The 23,592-nt window shown below is 35.3% G+C and overlaps 1 protein-coding gene across 8 annotated transcripts in view; it reads left to right on the top strand.

The window, feature by feature from the left end:
• Positions 1–23,592, top strand: part of LOC108973563 (semaphorin-1A) — a 458,547-nt gene that overhangs the window by 393,958 nt on the left and 40,997 nt on the right. For all 8 annotated transcript variants that reach the window (XR_001993734.1, XR_001993732.1, XR_001993733.1 and 5 more), the window contains 5 exons: positions 1,466–1,554; positions 5,748–5,889; positions 6,303–6,424; positions 9,724–9,804; positions 14,346–14,491. Coding sequence is in view for 1 of the 8 variants with exons in the window: in XM_018940915.1 (XP_018796460.1) it covers positions 1,466–1,554; positions 5,748–5,889; positions 6,303–6,424; positions 9,724–9,804; positions 14,346–14,491 (580 nt within the window). In the remaining 7 variants the exon portion in view is untranslated. The remainder of the gene's footprint in view (positions 1–1,465; positions 1,555–5,747; positions 5,890–6,302; positions 6,425–9,723; positions 9,805–14,345; positions 14,492–23,592) is intronic.

Genomic DNA, 23,592 nt, shown 5'->3' with positions numbered 1-23,592 from the left:
CGGAATTTGGCATTAAAATGCATAATGCGTAAATTAAGGATTGTCTAATATGACCCAATAGAGTGATTGAAAAGCTTTTTATTAATAGTTTGCGACATATGAGGCACACAATTTACTATTTGAATAAATTAATGGATATCATACAGAATTTGAATGCATCTTATCGAGTCAAGTAGTGCGTATAATTTACTAATTGCGCAAATTACGGATTATCCAAGGGAGTCATTGAAAAGTTTCTATTAATAATTTCCGACACATATGGCAAACAATTTACTAATTGATTAAATGAACTGACTTACTGGTTAATAAATTTTTGAAGTGCCTTAATTGAGTCAGTTAGTTCACACAATTACTAATTACGTAAATAAAGGATTGTCCGAAAGGTTAATAAAGTCTGCATCAACGCTTTAGGTATATAATAATCACAAATATTCGTAATTTTAGTCACTTAGAGCATACAGTATGCTAATTAAGTAAATTAAGCATTGTTTGAAGGGCTTATAATAAATTACGAAGTTACATAAATTCTGAAAGCATCCTAATTTAGTAAACTAGCTGATTAAATAAATTAGAAATTATCTGAAACACTAATAGAGTCTTCATTAAGGATTTGGGTAAAAAATAATCAAAATAATTCATAATTTGAGAACATACAATATTTTTATTGAGTAAATTAAAGACATTTTATATGGTTTGTAATACAATTATAAATTTACAAAAATTCTGAAAGTATCTTAAATTATTCAATTACTGCACACAATTTGGTAATTGAGTGAATTAATGGTTATCTGAAACAACAATAGACTCGTCTAAAAGCTTTTCAATACAATTATGAATTTACATAAGTTCTGATAGTACCTTAATTGTTTCAATTAGTGGAAATAATTTTCTGATTGAGTGGATTAAGAGTCAGAAAAATAATAGAGTCGCCTGAAAGCTTTTCAATACAATTATGAGTTTACATAAATTCTGAAAGTACCTTCATTGATTCAATTAGTTCACACAATTAGCTAATTGAATCAGTGAAGAAAATAATGGGTCATCTAAAAGCTTTTCATAAACGTTTTTGGCACATAATAATCAATATTACTAAGAATTTGAGACATATAAGACACACCACTTATTGACCAAATTAAGGACTATCTAAAATGCAATAAGTTGATTGATATGTACTTCTCCGACCTCTAAGGCATATAATTAATCGTTGAGATATTACTTATGGTAATTATTAAACAAATAAAAAAAAATGATTGCTTATATTCCATTAATTATACGACAAACTGAATACACATTTACTACTTGCAACAAAAACTATTAGAGAACCATTAAACTATTTAATTAAATGACAATTCATTTTGATTTTCGGTCTATTTTACTATTATTATTTTATTCATCTCATATTTGAAAATAATAAAATACTCATATTACTTGTTTATTGCAATTCTCTCTTTTCACTTTTTTGCAGCGCCAAATTTTGTCAGCTCTTTTACACAGGGTGACTTTGTGTATTTTTTCTTCAGAGAAACGGCTGTGGAGTACATCAATTGCGGCAAGGTGCGTATAGCAATGAAAAACAAAATTTTTATTCAAAACATTTTTTTCTGAGATCCATAACTCATAGCGCACAGCAGCGGCTGTTTTTTTTTTTTTTTTGGTTTTTTTTTGTTGCATTTGTAAAAGAGTAATTTAAACATTTGTCACGAGTGTTTTTAATTGATTTGAAAGCGTGTTGTAATTGTTTAATTTTTTCACACGCACTCAACGGAATAGCCACACGCATCGAGTTGAAATGTTGTTTGAAAAACAGGAGAGCGAAATTTTATCATAACTCTGTTTTTACAGTTGCCCAAAAAAATGTATACATTTATTCGGTGAACTGATTTTTTGTGATAAGTGGCGTGATGGTAGTTGAGCGAATATTAAAAGCAACGTTTTTGCATAAAAATTCAATGATAACAGGAACATTGTATTGTATTGTAGACTGAATTTATAAGAATTAAGAGATATGAGAGTTCTTATTTTTATTCAGCTGGAGAACCCATCGTATATGAGATATAAAATATATATTTCTTTTAGTCTAACGCCAACATATTGGACGAAAAAAGCTAAAAAAAATTCGCTGAAATATATGCAAGAATGATCAGATGTTTTATTGTAAAAATAATTATTTTTAAAGCCGTATTAAAATATCAGAAAAACATAGTTTTCAATGAGTTACTTAGAGCTCTTTCGTATAACATTCCTCTAACTAATTTCCTCGCAAATTTTTCGTCAAGACGCATACTGTCAGCAATTTTAGAAAAGTATTTTTTTCAAGGCGCAGATGGTCTCGAATTTGCCACTAGTAAGCTTTTTAGATGATTTTAAACAGGTTCACATTTAACTGTAGGCTTTATGAATAGCTCAGAGCATCTTAAAGAATGACCGCTCTTCAAGGACATAGTAACTGAACACCTTCTGCACCAAAACTGGTCTATGCGTGGCTCATTGGCCTACCAGATTAACATAAACTAACATAATTGCTGTTAATAATGTATGTATTTAAATGAACGTTGTACAAAATTGTGTTCTAAATAGCCGCCTTTTGCTTTCATACAAGCTCTCAAATAATAAAAAGAGTCTGATAGTATTAATGACTTCGAGGAAATGTATACAAATCTGGTCTAAATCTGGTTAGAAGATCCATGACTCTCCATAGAATAAAATATCACTTAAAGACGTGGTAAGCCTTCTAAACAAAAACCTGCTGCTACACTTCTTATCCAGTTTTAACGCATTTGTGAGTGAAGGTACTGCCTTTACAGGAGACTGCCTACCTAACCAGTATAGCAGCTGTTTGAAGGCCGAATTGAAGCCTTAGAATAAACTTTTTGCTTCGTTCGAAGTTATCGCGTAGATTTCATCATTTTGCTTACTACAAACTATTTCAAGAGTGACATTTTTCCCCCCGTAAGGAGAATAATTTTATGTCCATTGATCACTTATGAAGCTGCTTGCATGTTGTGAATCTAATTTGTATCAAACGAGTAGTCAGAAGATAACCAGTTGGCAGTTCGGGCGCGAACGGTTTTTATTGCTGAATCGCGAAACCACAATGTTAATAAACGAAGTAAATATTAAGTGAATCTCGATCCTTCTCCATCTGTTCTTTCCAACGTAGTGGAGGTCTTTCTCTTTCTCTGCTTCCTTTGGCGAGTACTGTTGGAGTAAAACTGGAGTGTTTTCTTGCATTCTCCGTTGCCAATACGCAAGAATCCATAAATCTGCCACAGAATCTTTCTCTCAAAACTCGCATCTACCCATCAGATGTTGTCATCGTCCGTGCCTCTGCAGCACTTAGGAAGACGGAGATGATGACTAACTTGTAGAATTTGGTCTTCGAGAGAGAGAGAGAGAGAGAGAGAGTTACCTCTAACTCCCATACTACTTTAGTTTAATTACTATATACATATGTATTCGTACATTCGGCATACACTGTAATATGAAGTAATCCTTGATGCCAGCTCCTTACTATAATGTGAATACAAATGAACCTTCCAACCAAGCTACCTTAGCTTCTGTCTTATCACTTTTGCTCAGTTCAACCAGTCTTTTGTTGTTGACAAGTATCTACTTAATTCTTGATAGTAAAGGTTCCAACTAAGACTTTGGCTATAGCTCACTGCGAATGCCACCATATATTTAAACATAGTTTCGTTAATAATTTTTTTGTTAATTTTTCTTTCGCTCGAACCTGATACGATAAAAAAGTATTGAAAATAATTCCAACGAATATCAATTAAAGCTAAAAAAAAAGTGTCACATTTAAGACTTTTCTCTTATTTCCACTCCGAACCTAGTTTGCACCACTGCAGTGCTCGAAGATCTACCGAACAAAAGTTAATACTGTTTTTCAATCACATTCACAAAGTTATGTCTAAATTTGCGGTAAATTAAAGGATTTTTTTTTTTATTTTATACCCTTAACAGGGTATTGTATGTAACTCTCAGAAGGAAACATTTTAGATACGTCATTCTATTCGTTTATCTGTCTTTCGTCTGTAAATACGAAAACTAATACTTCAGTTTTTGAGATATCGAACTGAAATTTCGCACACATTCTTTTCTCACTAAGAAGCTGAATATTTCTCGGAACCACTGATATCAGATTACTGCATCATATAGTTGGCATACAAATTGGCCGATAGGGAACAAGTGCTGGTTTGGAAAACTGTTTTAATTGACTAGATATTTTCACGAAATTCGCACAAATCATTACCCAAGATTAAGCAATAATAGAAATTGTTCAGATCGGATTACTATATCATATAGTTGCCATACAAACTGAACGATTAAAATCAATTTATTGTATGGAAAACTTTTTTATTTGACAAAATATCAGCTCGAAATTTCGCACAGATTATTGCTCAAATAATTGTTATAACCTCTGAGCATGTTATTTAGATCGCACAGCTATAGCATATATCTGCCATACAATCTGTTCTATCAAAATTAAGTCCTTGTATGGGAAACTTTTTTATTCGACAAAATATCAGCACGAAATTTGGCGTAGATTTTAGTCCATGGTAATGCTATAAATCTCTGAAAAACTTATTTAGATCGGAATACTATAGCATATAGCTGTCATACAAATCGATAGATCAAGATAAATACCGTGTAGGGGAAAGTTTTTTATTTGACAAGATTTTTATTCGAAAATTGACAGGTTAATTGTTTAATGACAATGCCATAATGACCCAAGATATCTTTTAAATCGGTTTACTATAACAAACAACTGCCATACAAACTGACCCAACAATATGAAGTTTTTGTATTCAAAACTTTTTTTCACGACAAGATATCTTCACAAACTTTGACGTGCGTCTTTGTCAAACGCAACACTATAATCCACGAACATATTATTCAGATGGGACCACTATAGTAAATACATAGCTGCTATACAAATTTGGTGCAGCCGAGGTTAACATTGTTTGCTTGTTGTCTTATGGAAACCTATATTGAAAGTACGTCACTAGCAATTGGAGTTATAATCACTAAAAATAATTTTGGTTCCTGTAAATACTGACTGAGTATAATTTGGTCTTTATTCAGACATAATAAGCAATTAATAATGGATACCTATACCTAAAAGTTGCCACACATTTGCGTCAATACAAATGCATAATCTCAACGTTAATATCGCCGGCTTTCGGCTATGTACGTCACAATTAATTAGCTTATACTAATTCTCGTTCTTTTCACTATCCAGTATTTAATTTCACGCCTAAAGTATATTAGCATGCAGCCAACGCATCACTGACCAACATTTTTTGTGCCCCACTTTTTAAAATAACTTATATTCTCACGCATAACTCATATTCTCACGCACTAAACTTCATAAAGTGCGGTCTAATATATTTGACGCAACGCCAAAAAAGTAGCGCTGCCCAAAAATTATGCCTCACCACATTAAAAGCGCGAGCCTGCCACACGCACAGTCACCGCACCAACCGCAAACGCATCAATCGCCGTTAATGACGCTCATATTTTCATTGTGGCCGCGTCTGTCGCTGTTTGTGTCACATTGCGCCGCTGCGCCCGCTTAATGTTTGCCTTCGACAGCATTTCAGCTCTGCGTAATTTTCTCGTGCATTCCGGCGTTTGTTTTTGTTGTTACTCGTCAATGATTTACATTTCGCTTACTTTGTTATTGTTGTAATAAATTTTTTTACTCATTGTTTGTGTATTTGTATTTCGCCCAAATTTAGGCAATTTACTCACGCGTCGCGCGTGTCTGCAAATGGGACAAGGGCGGACCGCATCGTTTTCGTAATCGCTGGACGTCATTCCTGAAATCACGCCTCAACTGCTCCATACCCGGCGAATATCCGTTCTACTTCAATGAGATACGTAAGTGCAAATATATGCGTTGGCCATTTTTTATTACAAAATTTTATTTTTTCAACTTTTTTTTTTATTTTCTTCTTTTGTTTGTTGGTTTTCGTTGGCGTGAATTGCCTAATGCCGCCGCTTGATTTGCCGTGACTTTAAAATTAATGTTGCGCTTTTAAAATTCCGCTTCTCGGCTGCGGCATAGCAAATCATCCCCACACAGGCCCATACACACCCTTAAAATACTGTCGAATTCATTTCAAATATTCACCTATAAAACTTTTTAAACATTCTTGCAATTCATTATATCTATTTCTTTTTTCTACTTCTCCCCCCGCCACGCCACGCTGCCGTTGTGCTTGCGCTCCACCTGCTGCTGCCTGCTGCGCATCGCCCCGCTCGTGCATTTGTGCCATTTGACAATCGACCAGAATCGGCTAGCAATCTCGTCGAAGGACACTATGGCCAAACAAGCGCCAAATTGATTTATGGCGTTTTTAATACGCCAACAAATTCAATTCCCGGCTCGGCAGTTTGTGCATTCTCACTGCAGGTAAGTTCGTCTCAACCTCGAGCGCTAAATTTCGTCTATTAGTATATGCGCTCACATAAATTTATATGCTTTGGTGCTACTTGTAATACTGGCTTGGTGGTAGCGTTTAACCATGCGGTAGTGTAGTGTTTTGAAAACAGGGTAGTTCAAATGGAAATATTTGTACCTAATAAATACTTAGTGAAATTAACTCCGCGGTCGAAGCATGCGAAAGTCAAGTTCAATGTGTTCGAAAGGTCGAAAAAGTTGCTTAGAGGTTTAAAATATTATGAAAAAGCGTTTGAGGAATTCAAATTATATCAACAAGGAATTTTATGTAGCTACATACCGTCTGTAAAATATATATAACCGTCGCACGTTATTAACTTTTTGCGAATTAATCTTCGAAATTATGATTCACTTCTTCTATTCTACGAAAAGATGTAGATTCAAACATACCGAAACAAAGCGAAAGTGGAAAGGCCCAAGAACTGTCTACATGCATGTAAACATATTCAAAAATATTTTAAAACGTCCAGATCCAGATCCAGTTCAAAATTACATATCTCTCTCAGAGCATTATTATCATAAAACCACTTCCGAGAAAGGGTCAGCATTTACATAGCAAAGATTTTATAACCTATCGCTATTATTACTATTACTCGCTCATTAATCCTGAAATCCCTATAGAAACATTTAGGATTTCCGCACAATTTTTAACCCCTTAATCAAAGTTCATAATATTGGTCTCTGAAAAAAATCCCCTTGTCTTACTAGCATCATTGTTGTATATAGAATATATGATACCAAAATAAAAACCCTTGGAAGGCATCTGAGGTATGTAGTTAAATATAGTAGAACATTTAGGATCTCCGATTTTAACTTCTTAATCAAAGTTTATACTCTCGATCTCTTAAGGGGTTAGGTGGGTTTCAGAGGTACAAAAAAAAAGGTACCATATATTCAAAAATATCAATCATATATTTCAAAAATATAATATGTAATATCAAGGGTATATATTCGAACCTTTACTGTATTCCTGATGTTTCGATACAAAAATGTTGAAAATTCCGCCGGTGCGACCGTATTTCCCTAGGTGACTCTCAAAAAAGTGCTCTTGCCGTGGACAGCATAACTTATTATAGGTTCATATAAAATTAAAAAACTAAGCATATTCTGTTAGTACATATCTACGTCTCGTTTTTGAACGTAGGAAATAAAAAAATATTAAAATTGTCCTTCTTTTCTCGGACTTTGAACAAAAAATCTAATTTTTGGTAACATTTTCGGCATTTTTTGGTCAGAAAAATAAGTTGTAATGAAACAAGAAAAAATCCTTCGTTCAATAACTAGATAATATTATCTCAAAAATATTTACAAAATCGGTCGATAAATTTTTGAGAAATTCTGTCCACCGACTTCAAAAACACAGTTTCGAGAAAAACGCGTTTAAAGACAAGGCACTTAGCGCAGCTAGCCTTGAGTGCACAAGTTCTCAAGGCTGTATCTCCGAAATTACTACTCAGATCAGCTTTAAAATTTATGACTATATTCTAGAGGTATTGTAAAATTTAATAAAGTAAACAAAATAAAATCGATTTTGGTAAATTTTCAAACTCACCTAACCCCTTAAAAGTATCCTTCCTCTCCTATTAATATCACCGCCATATGTATATAGAGTCTATGATACTGAAATAAAAACCCTTCGAAGGCATCTGATATAGTAAGGTAATTAAAGTGGCTGTCTAGGGACGCACCTAGGCCTTTAGGCGGCCCATTGTGACACCTACAAGAAACCGTTTGACCGTTAGTTTCTACTATTTTCGTATATAAAGATTTACAAATGCATAGAAGATGTTTAATTGTCTCCTCCCCTTCTATCTGCTGACAACTTCTACTACTGCTTGTTGTGCAAGACTAAGATTAATTCCAAGACTCGGATATGTTTGTCAATAAAATATCTGGTAGTTCGAGGCATTTAAATGTACTCGGTTTCGTAGTCTAAATGTAGTAGTGGTGGTGGTGCCTCACATCTATCCCTCAGCTTCACAGTTTCTAGGGATACCACTATACCCTGGAATCCATTGTATTGTTGGTTTATCGTTAAATAGATTGTTAGATCTACTAAGGGACCAAGTCATTTCTTCATTAACTTTAACGAAAGGCCTCGTGTTTTACTGATCTCAATCTATATTTCTGATTGTAAACACACTCATTGTCAGAAGCCTTTCATTAATTTCACGGATCTCCGCTTGGAAGACACCTCCGTGGTTTTGTAGGCGGAAAGCGATTTTGGTATCTAGCTTTACAGAGAATACACCATCTCCCCCTCGATTATCTAACTTGAAGCCATCCATATGGATACTTATCCTCTCGCCATTGTCGATATTTTGTTTGCGCAAGAACTGAAGCCGCTCAACCTTCCCAAGTGACATTGCCTCACTCTATGGGCTCTTGAAAACTTCCATGAAGATCGCGTATTTTCGAGCCAACTTTTGGTATGTAAACAAGGAAAATTGCCGCATTTGGGACAAAGAGCAACCTGAAGTGATTCAAGAGCTGTCATTTCATCCAGCAAAAACAACGGCTTAGTGTAGTTTGTAGACCGGTGTAATCATTGATCCATATCGCGCCATGATAACTGACAATTTAATTCCTGAAATTGATATCTAAAGTCTATGGGATGTTCGAACGAGTTTTCGAAAATTCGTCTCAACGGATGGACTATCTGAGACGTAGCCGCGGCCAACATTTAAAACAGTTTATTTCCAAAAATGACAAAAAATGTTCTTTCGACCGATAATAAACATTCCGCATTAAATTTGAAGTTTCTGTGTATTTTCTTTAAAAAGTAGGAAACCTCGAAATGGATTACTTCAATCCTTTAATTCAACAGAGAATATTTGGCACATGTTTACAGCGCAATTACTGTCAGGCTGTTCGAACAACTCGTACAGCTTCTTCGATTCGTTAGTTTCTAACGCTTTATTAAACACAGACAGCTAACTTTTGATTCTAAGAAATAACTTTCATAATAATATACATATGTTTTTGTATAGCTTGGCTCCGTGGGAAAACAAAGCACAACAATTGACCGACCTTTATGAAATTAGTCTGCATTTGTGCCAACCTTTATAAATGTTTGCACGTATCAACTCTTCCATGTCGAAATGAGCTTTTTTCAGCCATCGCTTAATATTGATTTTTCCGCTTTGCCGAATTCGTGTTTAATTTAATTTTACATGCCCATATTTATACATATATATAATATACATATTTTTATATACATAATTATTTTTCATTATTGCTTCACATTGCAGAAAATCGCCGACACATTCGAGGGCAATTTTAAGGAGCAGAGCAGCATTAACTCAAATTGGTTGCCAGTCAATAATGCCAAGGTATTCAATATGTATATATGTATTTGTATTTTCTCTCGATGTTTCATTATTTTCGCAATTAAAATGCCACAATTTTCAGTACACAAATCCACCGAAAGGCAAGGGTTGCTGAGCGCCCTTGGACACATACTTTATATTCTTATATAATTATAATTTGTATACACCGAACAAGATACAAACTGAACGATCCAAGTCAAGTTTTTGTATGGAAAACTTTTATATTTGTCTAGATATCTTTACGAAATTTAGCATGGATTATTTTCGAAGTACTAGCTATAATCTCCCAATGAATTGTTCAGATCGGATTACAATAACATATAGCCGCCTTACAGACAGAACTATCCAAATCAAGTCCTTGTATGGAAAACTTTTTATTTGACAATATATTTTCACGTTATTTGGTACAGATTATTTTCAATAGGCTATGCTCCAAAGAAATTATTCGGATCGGAGTACTATAGCATATAGCTGCCATATAAACTGGGCAAAAAAAAAAATCAAGTTCTTGTTTGAAAAACTTTTTTATTTGAAAAACTATCTCGACGAAATTTGCCTTGGAGATTTTTTCAAGCCCCAACTACAATCTACGAGAAAACTATTTAAATCGGTTCACTGAAACATATAGCTGTCATACAAACTGATCGTTTAAAATCTGAATAAATAATTTTATATACCTTTTTATACCATAAGGGTATTTTAGCTTCAATGCAGCCGAAGTTAACATTCTTTCTTCTTTTCCACCAATTTAATATTTACATGCCAACCAACACACATATGAATGTCACCAGTCTCGCTTTGTCGCTATATACAAATATTAGTATGTATGTGTGTGCACTTTCAATTAAATTGGCCTCATACGCGCTGGCACTTAACCACTCATTTTTATTGATATGCCACAAACCGCAGTTGATGTCGTGTCGCGCACTCATCCACTGCCACACCCACTTGGATATCCACATCATCCATCTGCGCGTCTGAGTGCATATTTCACTGAAATGCGCACAAATTAAAATTCATTTAATCGTGATTGACTTTTAATGCGACTACATAAACATCTGCTTAATCGCTTACACACATACAATATCCCTGTATGTTTATATGCATGTATGTATATTTTGTATACATATACAAGCGTAGTAGGTAGTACTTTCGGTTTTTAAGTGGCCAATTAGCGGATGTGCGCACACATACACACCTATTCCCATTCACCGCCAGGCTAATTTGGTGTAGAGTCAACAAAATTGGTGGATTACAATAAATAAATATGTATATTTACGCAGGTATCAGCGCGCATCCTCAGCGGATTAGTTGGTGCTAAACTAATTTGGCGATTTATTTAAAAAATCGCATTTAATTACCTTCCAATTAATCTTCTACCGGCGCGATACTCAATGCTGTATTTTACTTGAGTTGACGGCGCTTAAATTTGATATGTATCAAAATTAACGGTCTGTCGGTTTCGAAATGATTTAGAAATATGCTTTTGCCACAAATATTTAAAAATAATTAATTAAAAATGGAAATTGGTTGATTAAAGAGTTAAATTATTTAAAAAGTAGAGACTAAAAAGTGGTGTGGTGGTATCGATGATAAGAGAAATCGATTCACAATATACTCGTTCATTGGTTCCTTGATTGAAAAGGGAAGCACAGTCCAGAGCCTGACTGCAGGCTGCCGCTCTTCAGTCACTATTAGACTTACTGTGCTTCCATTGTAATCAATTACGCCCAGCTTATCAACTCCATAGAATTAACACAAATATCTGCAAATTTTCCAAGCCTAACTGTCCACTATATTAAAAGTTGAAACGTTGAAAACCATTGAAGCTATACCTTCTTAGCCAACTGAATTTTGGACATTCACAGAAGTAATATTCTAGCATCTCATCATATGCTTTTCATATTGCCCATACTACTTTGCAAAAATTCTGATGGTAAGATCATAGATGTAGATGCTTATGATGACCTTTTCGATGTTGCTTAGTTCCTTCTAGCCTAATAGTAGAAACTTCTTAGTCAGTTCGCCATCAACCCAAAGCACTTCTCTTGTTCAGCTTAACGGAACTACATTTCCGGCTACCCCCCAAAGAGTCAACTCATCTGCCTTTTCATTTTTCTCTATTCCTATGTGACTAGCTACACAGACGATGAGTTTTTCTTGACTTTCGAGTTTTCCACTGAAAGTATAAGTATTTCCTCCTTATGTAATTCAACGTCCTGACACTTTTTGTCGCTGCGGATAGCCTTTATTGCCTCTTGGCTACCAAGTTGGTAGTTATTGGACTTGTTGGTTAGCACTGAAGCACATTTGCCATTTCTATTATTTCTACAATTTTGGCCTGAAGGACTGAATTATAGACAATTAGTTTCAAAATGTCTCCTCTGAGCTCCAGTCAATTAAGCTGAAACTATGTATGGATTAGTACAGCGGAAGCTTGCCAATCCTATTTCTGTTTTTGTTTTCTCCTTTTAATCGCCTATATAAATACAGATTTCGCTTTGGGTACCTCCGATGATAGTACCTCACTGCCAATCTAACACGAATTCTGTAAAAAGATCGTGTATAAGACCATGCCATCGGTGACGCTAAGCCTGGCACCAATGGCCTAGGACCTTTAGCTGATGAACTCTGGCTGTCTGTAGGCCTTGAATCGTACTTTACATGAATATATATTCATCGAAAGTAGCTAATAACCTCCAGAGCCTTGTTATATGGTTTTCATAAAAGCGAACAGATGACCCTTTTATAGAGCCATATAACAATTTGGGTCACAGATCCCATTTTGAAGCAGTCTCTCTACTGCAGAGTTCCAAAGCACATTTAAGGTACGTCGGAGTCCTTGGAGCTCTGCATTCAAAATGTACTCTCCAGCTATGCTCGGTTCCAGAGTGTAGTGGTCTTACCCTCTACAGATGGGAAGTTGAACTAGAAGCTTCTTGTCCCTCTTCTTTGTTGTCTTATAGACATCGCTCACGCGGTTACAGCCAATTCTTGTCTTTCCTTTACCATTATATGGAGGAATATTTTATGGTTGAGAACAAGAATTATCCAAATTTATTTAAAACCTACTCTTTATTGAAAAATAGCCAAGATATTCATAGAATAAAAAGCTTTTACTGTCTTAATAGATTACTTATACATCATCATTTCATTTCGGGCACCCAGATGAGCTGCACTTGGTTACGTTACGTTAAAAAGAGACTTCTTTAAGTGTCGCTTGACTGTAGCTAAGTATGGTTATATATTCGTTGCGATAGTTGCGTCGGTTGCAAAGGCTTCCGCTGGAAAAATGCTTGGAAAACTTTTCATAGGTATGGAGAGTTAGGTGCGTGGTCCTGCGACTCTTTCACCAATTCCCTCCTCTTTTCGCTACGTGGCGCCAATTGAATATTCCAAGCGTAGCCAGGACCTTCTCCACTCGCAGCGTCGACTCATCAGTTGTTGTCATCTTTCAAGCTTCTGCACCATATAGCAGGACGGGAATTATGAGTGACTTATAGAGTTTGGTTATTGTTCGTCGAGAGAGGACTTTGCTTCTCAATTGCCTACTCAGTCCGAAGTAGCACCTGTTGGCAAGAGTTATTATGCGTTGGATTTCCAGGCTGACATTGTTGGAACGTTGGTTCCAAGATAGAAGAAATTATCTTCGACTTCAAAGTTATGACTGTCAACAGTGACGTGAGTTCGACGACTGATTGTTTTATGGCAGGAGATATTTCGTATGCCCTCGTTCACTGCCAGACCCATCTGCTTTACTCCTTGATATCAATAACATCGGCATACGCTAGCAGCTGCACACTCTTGTAGAAGATGATATCAATGGTATTACATCAATTAATTCTTTTATTCACTTAAATGAGATTACCTTACCTCTGTCACACTCTTCTGCTGTCATTTGGAGCAGTGTGTATTATGTGTGAGTCTGGCTATCTTTCAGTTCCAATAGCCGATTTCACGCAAACGGAGCGTTCCCGGATTTCCCGATTTTTATATTGAACTCAAATTTATGGTGAACTCTCTCCCTCTCTCTTGTTTTCTCTCTCTCAAACAGTTGTTTCGTACCCTTTAAGCTCTGACAAGTCTCTTCAAACCCTGAAATATTTAACTGATGCTTTTTCCCATCAAAGATTTTAGTAATTTCGACAAGGATGGAGACAAGCTAGCTTCCACACCTCAAGTCCAACCAAGAGAACACGATCGCTGAGCACATATAAACGTCTTCTCTTGGATATGCCTTTAATTTTCTTGCATACTCAGATTTCCATACTCTTCTCCATATACTGACAGCACAAACCTGCCTTGTTTGCATAACTATTGTATGTACCTGCCACCTGTTTTTTCGCTTTGGCTGAGGTGTTTGGAAAAAATTGAAATTGTGCAATAAAGCAACATAAAAACTTCAGCGAAAACTGCAACGTCATCGTCAGCAACATCAACATAAAAAAAATTGCACATTAACTTTCAGCTTACAACAACACACACACCAGCGTACAAGCATGCCGTAGGAAGTTATTCTATACACGTAATCTTTACCATTACAGGTGCCCGAACCGCGACCCGGCTCCTGTCACAATGATTCACGAACACTGCCGGAACCGACGTTGAATTTCATCAAAACACATTCGCTAATGGATGAGAACGTTCCGGCGTTTTTCGGTCAACCAATTTTGGTCAGGACGAGCACAATGTAAGTACCTTGAATATTGCATTTATATGTGTGTGTGCATTTATGTATCTCTACGTATACTAAGCGAATATAAGCGTACACGTACAACGAAATGGATAGTAAACTAAATATAGGAAAAAACAAAGCCGGTACCGAAACACATATGCATATGTGTATGTGTTTGTACAGGGTGGTACATAAGTCGTTTGTATTTGATATTAAAGAAAAATCAATACTTTATTGGTTTATTGCAGCAAATATAGTCACGTGGTTATCGTGAACATTTTTATTTATATTTATACAAGGTACTTGGTTTAGTTTACTTTGAGAAATTCAAATAATATTTTTTTTTTTTCAATATTTCTTATTTGGTTTATTCGCGTATAAATGTATATGAATTATATATTTATATAGGGTGCTTCGTTTTGTTTATTTCTAGAAATTTAAAAACTTTTTTTTTTTTTTTTTGTTTTTTTTTTAGTTTACGCAAGTAAAACCTCATTTCTGTACTCATCAAATAAAATTGAATTTATTTGTCATCATATTAACCCAACCTTATTTCTCATGAACTGATGGGCGGCTTTTAGTCTAATTTCAGGAAGAACCTCATACACGCAGAGTTTGAATATATCTACATATATAGGGTGGTTTTAAAAGTAATATGTTTTGATTTTCTTCAAATAAATTATTAGTTTACTCTTGCAAACATTCCCATTATACACGGAATATAATTTCAATCACGTCGTAACTTCGGCTACCTTCGTTCCTATTCTATAGCATTTCGCTGAGACCTTGCTCTTTAAAAAACTTTGGAGCGCCTTATAACTCAAGCTCAAAAACAACAACTCGATATTTGCTTACTAATGTAAATCGTTATGTCATAGTTTGTACAGTTTAAAAAACCCGAAAAAGTATACAGAACTCTTCCGAGATGAGGCTTTCGTAAACTTGAGACTATAAAAAAATCGATTTTGTTACAAGTTGTGTGGTAGGCTAAAATTCGTCAACGTCAATTTTCTTAATTACCTTAGATTCCGATAAGAGGTTTGAAGTAATAAATTTAATATCAACGTTAACTCTCTTTCTCTTCATAATTTTCTTTATTTTCTCACTCTGCTTTTCTCTCCATCTCTCTTTATCACACTCTCTCTTCTTCTTCTTCTCCCTTTCTCTATTTCTCCTCCTATCTTCATCGGTTGTTTGATATGCTGAAGTTAAACTTAATGACAATATACTATAAAATCTTTATTCTATGCCAAAAATAACGCCTCCTCTCTCCCTTTTCTTCCCTTTCCACCAACTTTTCTCTATACCACTCTCGCTCTGCCCCTATCTTTGTTTCCCTCTCTCCTCCTATGCCTTTACCTTACTATCTTTCTCCCGCATCTCCCTCTCTTTCCCTCTCTCCTTCAGTTGTTTGATATGATGAAGCTAAAGTTCCATAATGGCAAATCTTTTGGGCTTTCTCCCAAACTGAAAACTTTTCGAACAAAACCTTTCAATTACAAATTTACGATACATTCCAATTTGATTCAAAAATTGCACTTTTTTTTTTTTTTTTTTAATAATAACTTTGAGAGTATGTTACTACTAGTATGTATGTATGCATTCTACCTCCTTACAATGAGCAACAGCTGTCCTGTCAATACCTTTTTTCGATAATAGTTTCTTTCCATTAATCGAACCACTTTAATAGACCACCATGTATTTAAATACGCACATATACATACACAAAGCGATATTATAACGGTTTACATACATCTATAGAGCATGTATTATCATTTTCATATACATACATATGTATCGAGCAACTTCCACACCACTGCTATCGTATATCCTGCCCGGCTTCCATACTCTCCTGGCCACAAGTCATTTCGCTGAGTCCTTGCAAAATGTTGTTCGCTAGCGTGCTTTGCACTACATCCGGCGTTGACTTTTTAGCTGACATTCGGGTGGCGAAATTGACTTTTTATTTACCGCACACATACATGTATGTGAGTTGTAGGTATGCGTGCGCTTGTGTGGCCATGTAGTGCAAATTGCGTATACGCCACGGCCGGATGTCGGTCACGTAGCACCGGGTGAGTGGCTAACGCGCAAGTGGCTATGAAATTGTTGTCGTTGTCGTTGTCGCTGTCGCTGTCGTTGATCATTGTTGGAATTGCCAATGCCCCGCTGAAGTCTCTTGCTGCTGCAATCTAAATATTATTATACAACAGTGGCGGCAACAGGAAAAGCACTTGCGTTAGCTGACTATGCGCAACTGCGACGACTTCCACTGCAGCGGGTAATATTGTTGTAACGACAACAACAACACCAGCAATAACTACAAATTGACTGCTATAACGCTATCACAATTTAAGACTGTCTTCTGGTATATATGCAAGTATGCGTGTGTGTGTGTGTGTCTACTGGCTTGTTTGCCAACTGCACGTCCGACAATGATCATTATGATTATGATTATGGTTTGTTGATGCAACACTGTCACTAACCATTGCACAACTAACGCACGACTAACAAACCAACTAAGCTGACTAGCTAGCTGCTAGCCACAGGCGTGGCTGGCGGCTGACAATTTTAAATAAAATAGATAACGTTCATAGCAGCTTTGAGGCGTAACTGAATAGCCAATTTACTAACACAGCCGCAAGTGCAAGTTTCAAAGTGTGTGTGTGTGAGTATAATGTGATTGTGTGGGTATCATGTATGTAAGTTTAGGCTGTCTGTGTGCGTGCTGTGGCACGTCATTGCTGCAATGGGTGCGGTTATTGTTTGTTTAGTCATACCGTTATGTTTGTTAAGTAACGAGAAATGTGTTGATCCTGGTGCAATATCAAACGACCGGAAACCATGCCCGCAATTCAACGCCAAATTAGTTATTACACGCTTTGAGTTGACGATTTTCACATGTCACATTACCAGCTACTTTACGGTGTAGCAATCTCTTAAGTGCATATGTGTATGCACATTTGTCCCTACTCGCATATGTATGTATGTATAAGAATAGTTGATAAAAAATTGTTGTACAAATATTGCATCAACTTTTTCTGATGAAAAGTCCGTAATATACTATTTAAGTTGCTAAAAAAGCCTTATTTAGGAGCCTAATAGATTACTCGAACTGTAAATTTCTCGAGAATTTTCTCAGCTGAAACTCTCATGTTGATAAATGTACGAAAAAGAGATTTATAAGATAAAAGCTAAAAATAAAAATCGTTATAATTCCTATTGACAAAAAACTGGAACAGTATATTTTTGGAAGCATCTCTTGCTGCAAATTTTTCAAAAGCAGAAACTTTCGCCATAAAAAAGCACACTAGAAATCACTCACATCAGGTGGCTGGTGGCACAGCATTCCTCTCCTATGATCCAAAGACCGCCGCTTCGGGACGATTTATTTCTTTAATCAGTCCAATTGTTGGCAGTTCAAGTTTGAATTGCGAGTTTGTTCGTAAGAGAGTTCACAGTTAATGATTTCCAACCAATTTCACCAAATATATAACAAAACCTATCTCTTTGACAATTTTGGCTTGGCCAAGATTTGCGCCGGGATTCAACCACAACCGTTTTTACTTGACGTTGTCGTAAGTCACCCACTTTTCATCATCAGTAACCATCCACTTCAGAGTAGATCGATGTTGTTATAGCCCGATCGCATTTGGAAAATATTTTTATTCCTCTCCAAGTCGGTAAAATATAAAAAAAAAAAATTTTTTTTAACGTCTACGACAGCACGTTTTTGCATAAAAATCGAGCTTTATAATTTGACTTAATCTCCATCTAAAGTAAAGTATTTGTTTTAACGGTCCTCCAACACGATACCAATCCAATTTTGTGAAGTTTTGAAAACATTAAAGTACAAGGTTGGTACTGATATTCCCATATGACACTTTTTGCATTTGGGAGTCAAAGCTGGCAGCCAAAGTTGTTGTATGGGGGAGTTCATTCCGCATTCTTACGGCTCATAATTTTTTTCTAGAACAAGGATAAAGATTTTTTGTTTCTGGCAATTTTTCGGCCACGCCCAAAAAAACATCTCAACCCAGTTCTTAGGTAGTAAATAGTACGGTTTTCAAGAAGCGGCCGCTGGAGTTTTCTGAATAGCCATAAGTCACCTGGAGCTAAATCAGGCCAACCTGTTAGTTGCGGCACGATGTTGGTTGAAATTTTGCTAAAAACTGCTAGAATCAATGCAGTATCATTGTCCTGTTGCTAAAATGAAGAGTTGGCTCATAATTCCGGCCTCTTTATACGAATAGCTTCGCGCAAATGACAAATAGCACAAAAATAGTATTCCATGTTGGAAATTTGGTCGATCGGAAGGAGTTCGGAGTGCACCTCAGCTCGATAATCGAATAAAACTGTCAATATAACCTTGTTTTGGCCTCGACTCACCTTTGGCGAGTGTTCGACAGTTTCCGGGTCGTTAGCATAGATCCAAGATTCATTACTGGCGATGGGTTTAATAAAGTAATGGTAACTGGAAATCATTTTTTCACAGGCGTTAACGCGATGCTGTTTTTCGGAAAAATTTAGTGAGTTTGGACTAAAATGTGCTTTTACTTTTTTTAGGCCCAAATGATCTTTCAAAATGATTTTAACTGAGCCTCCTGATATTGTGAGGATGAAAGTAGCAACTTTGATTGTTAAGCGTCGCTTTTCCATCACCAATTCCTTTCTTTTTTTTTTGTCATCAGGTAGATTAAAAATTGTTATTTTTTAATTTATTTAATTGAGGTTTTTAGCTATCTGCTTTAATATAGTTTCATATAATATTAGTGCTATTGGGAATAATTGATTGCAGAATTGTTTTATTAACTTAGTTTGAGATTTTTAGTTTATCTAATTTCATATTTTTGATCTTGTAATTTCTGATATAATTTAAAATAAATAAAATGTTTAATGCAACTGGCTCAAAAATTATATTTTAATTATAATTCTTTAAATTAACTTGTTTTTAATTTATACTTTAGTCATTTTTTATATAATTAGTAATTATAATTTTGTAATTTGGTATAATTAATCTAAAAATTTTATTGTTAATGAAGTTTCATTTGAGGTTTTTAATTAACCTAATTTGGTACAACTGATAATGAAATTAATATTTTAAAAAATTTAATTTTTTTTTTTTTAATATTTCGGTTTTTAAATTAAATTAAAAATAAAATAAATAGTAGTAAAACTTTTTTGGTTTCTCAAATATATGTACATATATAGTATATTTATTATATTTAAAAATTAGTAAATTTATTTAACTTGATATATTGTAGGTGTTGTAATTTTTGGTATAATAATAGTAAAATTTGGTATAATTGGATAAAAAATGTTTGAAAGATTTTTTTTTTTTTTTTAATTAAAGTAAATGCATAATTAAGATTTTTTCTGTTGATATTAATGAGAAAATGTGGTATGATTTCTTTACTTTAAAATTATATGTTTTTTAATGAAAATATATAAAACAAAATTTTTTAAATATTTTAATTAACTCAATTTCCGATTTTTTATGTTATTTATTTTGGTATAATTTGGAAATATTTAAAATATTTTATTTTAGATTTTTTTGATGTTATTAGTGATAAAATGTTATATGATTGATTTAAAGAAACACGTTAATAATTTTTTTTAATGAAACAAAATAAAGTAAATGTTTGGAATTTTTTTGAAAATAATCAATCTTAGCTTTGGTATAATTTAGTACAACAATAATCATAATTTTAATTTGTATAGATGATATATATTTATATATTATTAGGTAGTTTTGTTTTTTCTTTGAACTATTAATTTTTTTCAGTCCCGTCACGAAATTTTCTTGAAAATACCCTAAAAAAAATTCCCTGAAAATTTTAGCCCCTAATATTAAAATTAAGAACTGAACCAAGGTCTGTAAAAATTTACTACATATCAGAGGTATTTTATGGCATCGCTTTGACTTTAGACGCATATTTCTCAGAATTGTTCACTCTACAAAAGTGCTCAGTGCAATAAAGTACTACGGGGGTACTAAGGGGCTCTAAATCTGATTTTTTCTTTAAATTCGCATTTTTTTTTTGTATATATCTCGTAAATGATAAGAGCTATAGAAAAATTTTAAATGACAAATTTTTAAGAAATTGTATTTGCTATAGAAAAGGTCCAAGGTAAAAATCGCTATCATTAATACTTTTCGAAATATTCAGCTTTTTAAGTACGGCTGTATGCAATTTTCATAGATTTTTTAATACATACCATCTATAAAAAGGTGTACCTCAAAGCTTCAACTTACTTTTCCAAAAGTGTCTTAAGAACCTGAAAAATCACACAAGTTACTTTATACATTTAATTATAGAAATGAGTGTTTGCATTGCACATCAATTCTGTGCCTTCACTTTCGTCTTAACAAAATTCGCCTTTCACCTGCATCATTATCATGCTTTTCTTCTGCGTCGCCACATTCGCATTACGCACACACAAACACACTAGCAACATATAAACGTGTAAACAGCTACAGCCAGCGCTAAAGACCTCTCCACAGCGCTGCCACACCAATGTGCCACGTAGTGTTACATCCACACTTAGTACATAGATGGCGGTTAAACATGTCGTTGCGTTGTCGCAGCGCAGAAAATTTTAAGTAGCTCGTAATTTACTTCTTTTATGTGCACAACATGCCACAAATGCAAACACGCATACAAAAACAAAACGAAAAGAACACAAGAACGCAGACACACTTAAGCCTCGCTGGCGTTATACTCGTAAGTAAGGCTTTTATGTGTGTGTGCGAGTGCGCCACTTACATGTTAGTTCGTTTGCAAGCCATTGCCTGCCGAGCCAATGAGTGAGCAAGTGAGTGCAGAGTGAGTAACACGACAGCATTTACGGTCGCATATATGCGTTGCACATAAACGTTTTTAATGTTGGATGCCAGAAAGTGCAACAGCAACAACAACAAGCAGCTATGTTGGCACAGTTATGCACTGTCATATGCGTGGCGCACACCAACAGTAGGCAGCCTGACATACAAGCACACACACACACATGCAATGTTGGCACTGTTTGTGTGCCGTTATTTATGTTGGTATTTTTGCGCGGCCGAAAGTATGCTTGCCTGTATATTTGTGTCATCCACATTCGCACTTGGGCGAGATTTATGGATGTCAAAAGTTTTTTTATGCGCGCCAGCAGCCGCAGTATGCCCACCAACCAAACAGCCAACCAGCGAAATGCTGCCCGAAACCTACTGAACTACTCATGCGCCGTTTGCTTGCCTTTCACCCACACGCACAGTCACGGCCGCTCCGCAAATCATCAATTTCTGCGCAGCATTTCACTCATAGTGTTGTTGTTTTCTTTCTGTATGTATTTTTTTTTTTTTTGCGTATGCGTTCCATCTTTCATTTCTAGACATTTGGTACTTGAAATGACCCCGCTGCGTCGACTACCACCACGCTGTGTTGCATGCAACGTTGCTTTGCTGCGCTTGTTGGCGCAAGTTTGTATGCGTATGTGGCATGTCTTGCGCGTACATAGTTGTATATGTGTATGCGTTTGTTTGTATTTGTGTATTTTCTGGTTTCAATTGCGCTTTCATAATTTTAACTCTCTGCAAACACTAGATTTCACACACATACACTTACATGCACACGTGTGTGCTTATGGCACTCATGTCTGCAAACATAGACATGCTGATATTCGTCTTGTTTGTATGTGTTGTTATTGTTGTTGCATTTAACTTATGTAGCTGAAACGTTGACACAGTGAACTGAGACGAAAGTTTGCATGCCGTTGCAAGCGAAAAAATACCGCTAGACGTTGCACTTAAAAGTCGGAAAATTGTTGACTCACCAGAAGGGGTATCATATTCATCTTCTACACCTACATATATACTACGTACATACATACTTACATATTGGCAGTAGACGTTGCAGATTTTCAGCATATTTTTCGAACTGTTCATATGTATGCGTAAATATTTCCTCTGAGTCGTTAATTGACCTTCGTGCGTGGCAGTAAAAACTGCCTCATATACCAATATGCGTTTGATTTTCGTGCGAACAACTCCAATATTACCATATGTATACGCGTGTGTATCCAGCTCCCTTCACTTCCGTAATAAATTTTACTTATGTTGACATTTTAAATTTCTGCTAACTTGCAAGTCTGTATCGCAATATAATATGTGGCTGTGATACATATACATATATTTATTGCGGTTTATATAGGTGTTATGAATTATTAAAACTTAACTTTTTATCCACACTTTTAAGTTATGTACTTATCCGAATGGATACTGGGATTCTTATCTACATGTTTCAAGTCACCGGCAAATGGCCGGTTTACTTAGGTTTTTTAAGTAGCCACTCTATTTTTGTCATGAAACCTATAGGCTCATATATTATTTGTTATTTGGCTTCATAATTTAATTTTTTCAACTTTTTACCTTGTTGACAGTTTCCCGGTCAGAAAGAACTCGGAGTGCACCACATCTCGACAATCGAAAAACACTGTCAACATTAATTTGATTTTTAACCTGCTTTGACGTAGTATTTTCGGCCTCGGCTCTTCTATACCAACATATTCACCCAATCGATCATCTATTATCGGATCATAAGTCAACTCATAGTCAGTAATAATTCGTTTCATGACATCCTGATGTCAGAAAGCATTGTCTCACCGACGTTAACGCGACTCTGTTTTTTCGAAACAATTTAGTAATTTTGGAACCAATCGAGCTTTCACTTTTCTTACGCTAAAATGATATTTTAAAATGTTTTTACTGATCCTTCCGATATTCCAACGAAGCCAGTGAGATCTCTGACTGTGTATCGTTGATTCTCAAGCACCAATTCCTTTAATTTATTGACATGTTGGTCATCAACTGATGTCGATGGCCCTCCTGGACGTGCTTCGTCGTCAACGTCTTCTCAACTCTTTTTGAATAATTTTCATCAACTAAAAGCATATCTTCGCGACAAAAAATGATCACTGAAGGCATTTTCCAACATTCGGTACGTTTCGGTACCAGAAATTTTACTCGGTTTTGCTCATAGTAGTACGCCCTTTGGCTGCCGAATCTCATTGCTTTTAACACTCACCCAGACTTCTTTTTTGCGCTCGTCGGCCTTTCGACGCATTCTTGGTTTTTA

The sequence above is a fragment of the Bactrocera latifrons genome, unplaced genomic scaffold, assembly GCF_001853355.1.
Source record: "Bactrocera latifrons isolate USDA-ARS-PBARC rearing strain unplaced genomic scaffold, ASM185335v1 scaffold_49, whole genome shotgun sequence".
Taxonomy (NCBI): Eukaryota; Metazoa; Arthropoda; class Insecta; order Diptera; family Tephritidae; genus Bactrocera; species Bactrocera latifrons.
Note: the sequence above shows the minus strand (reverse complement) of the source record. Positions and strands in the feature narration are given on the sequence as shown.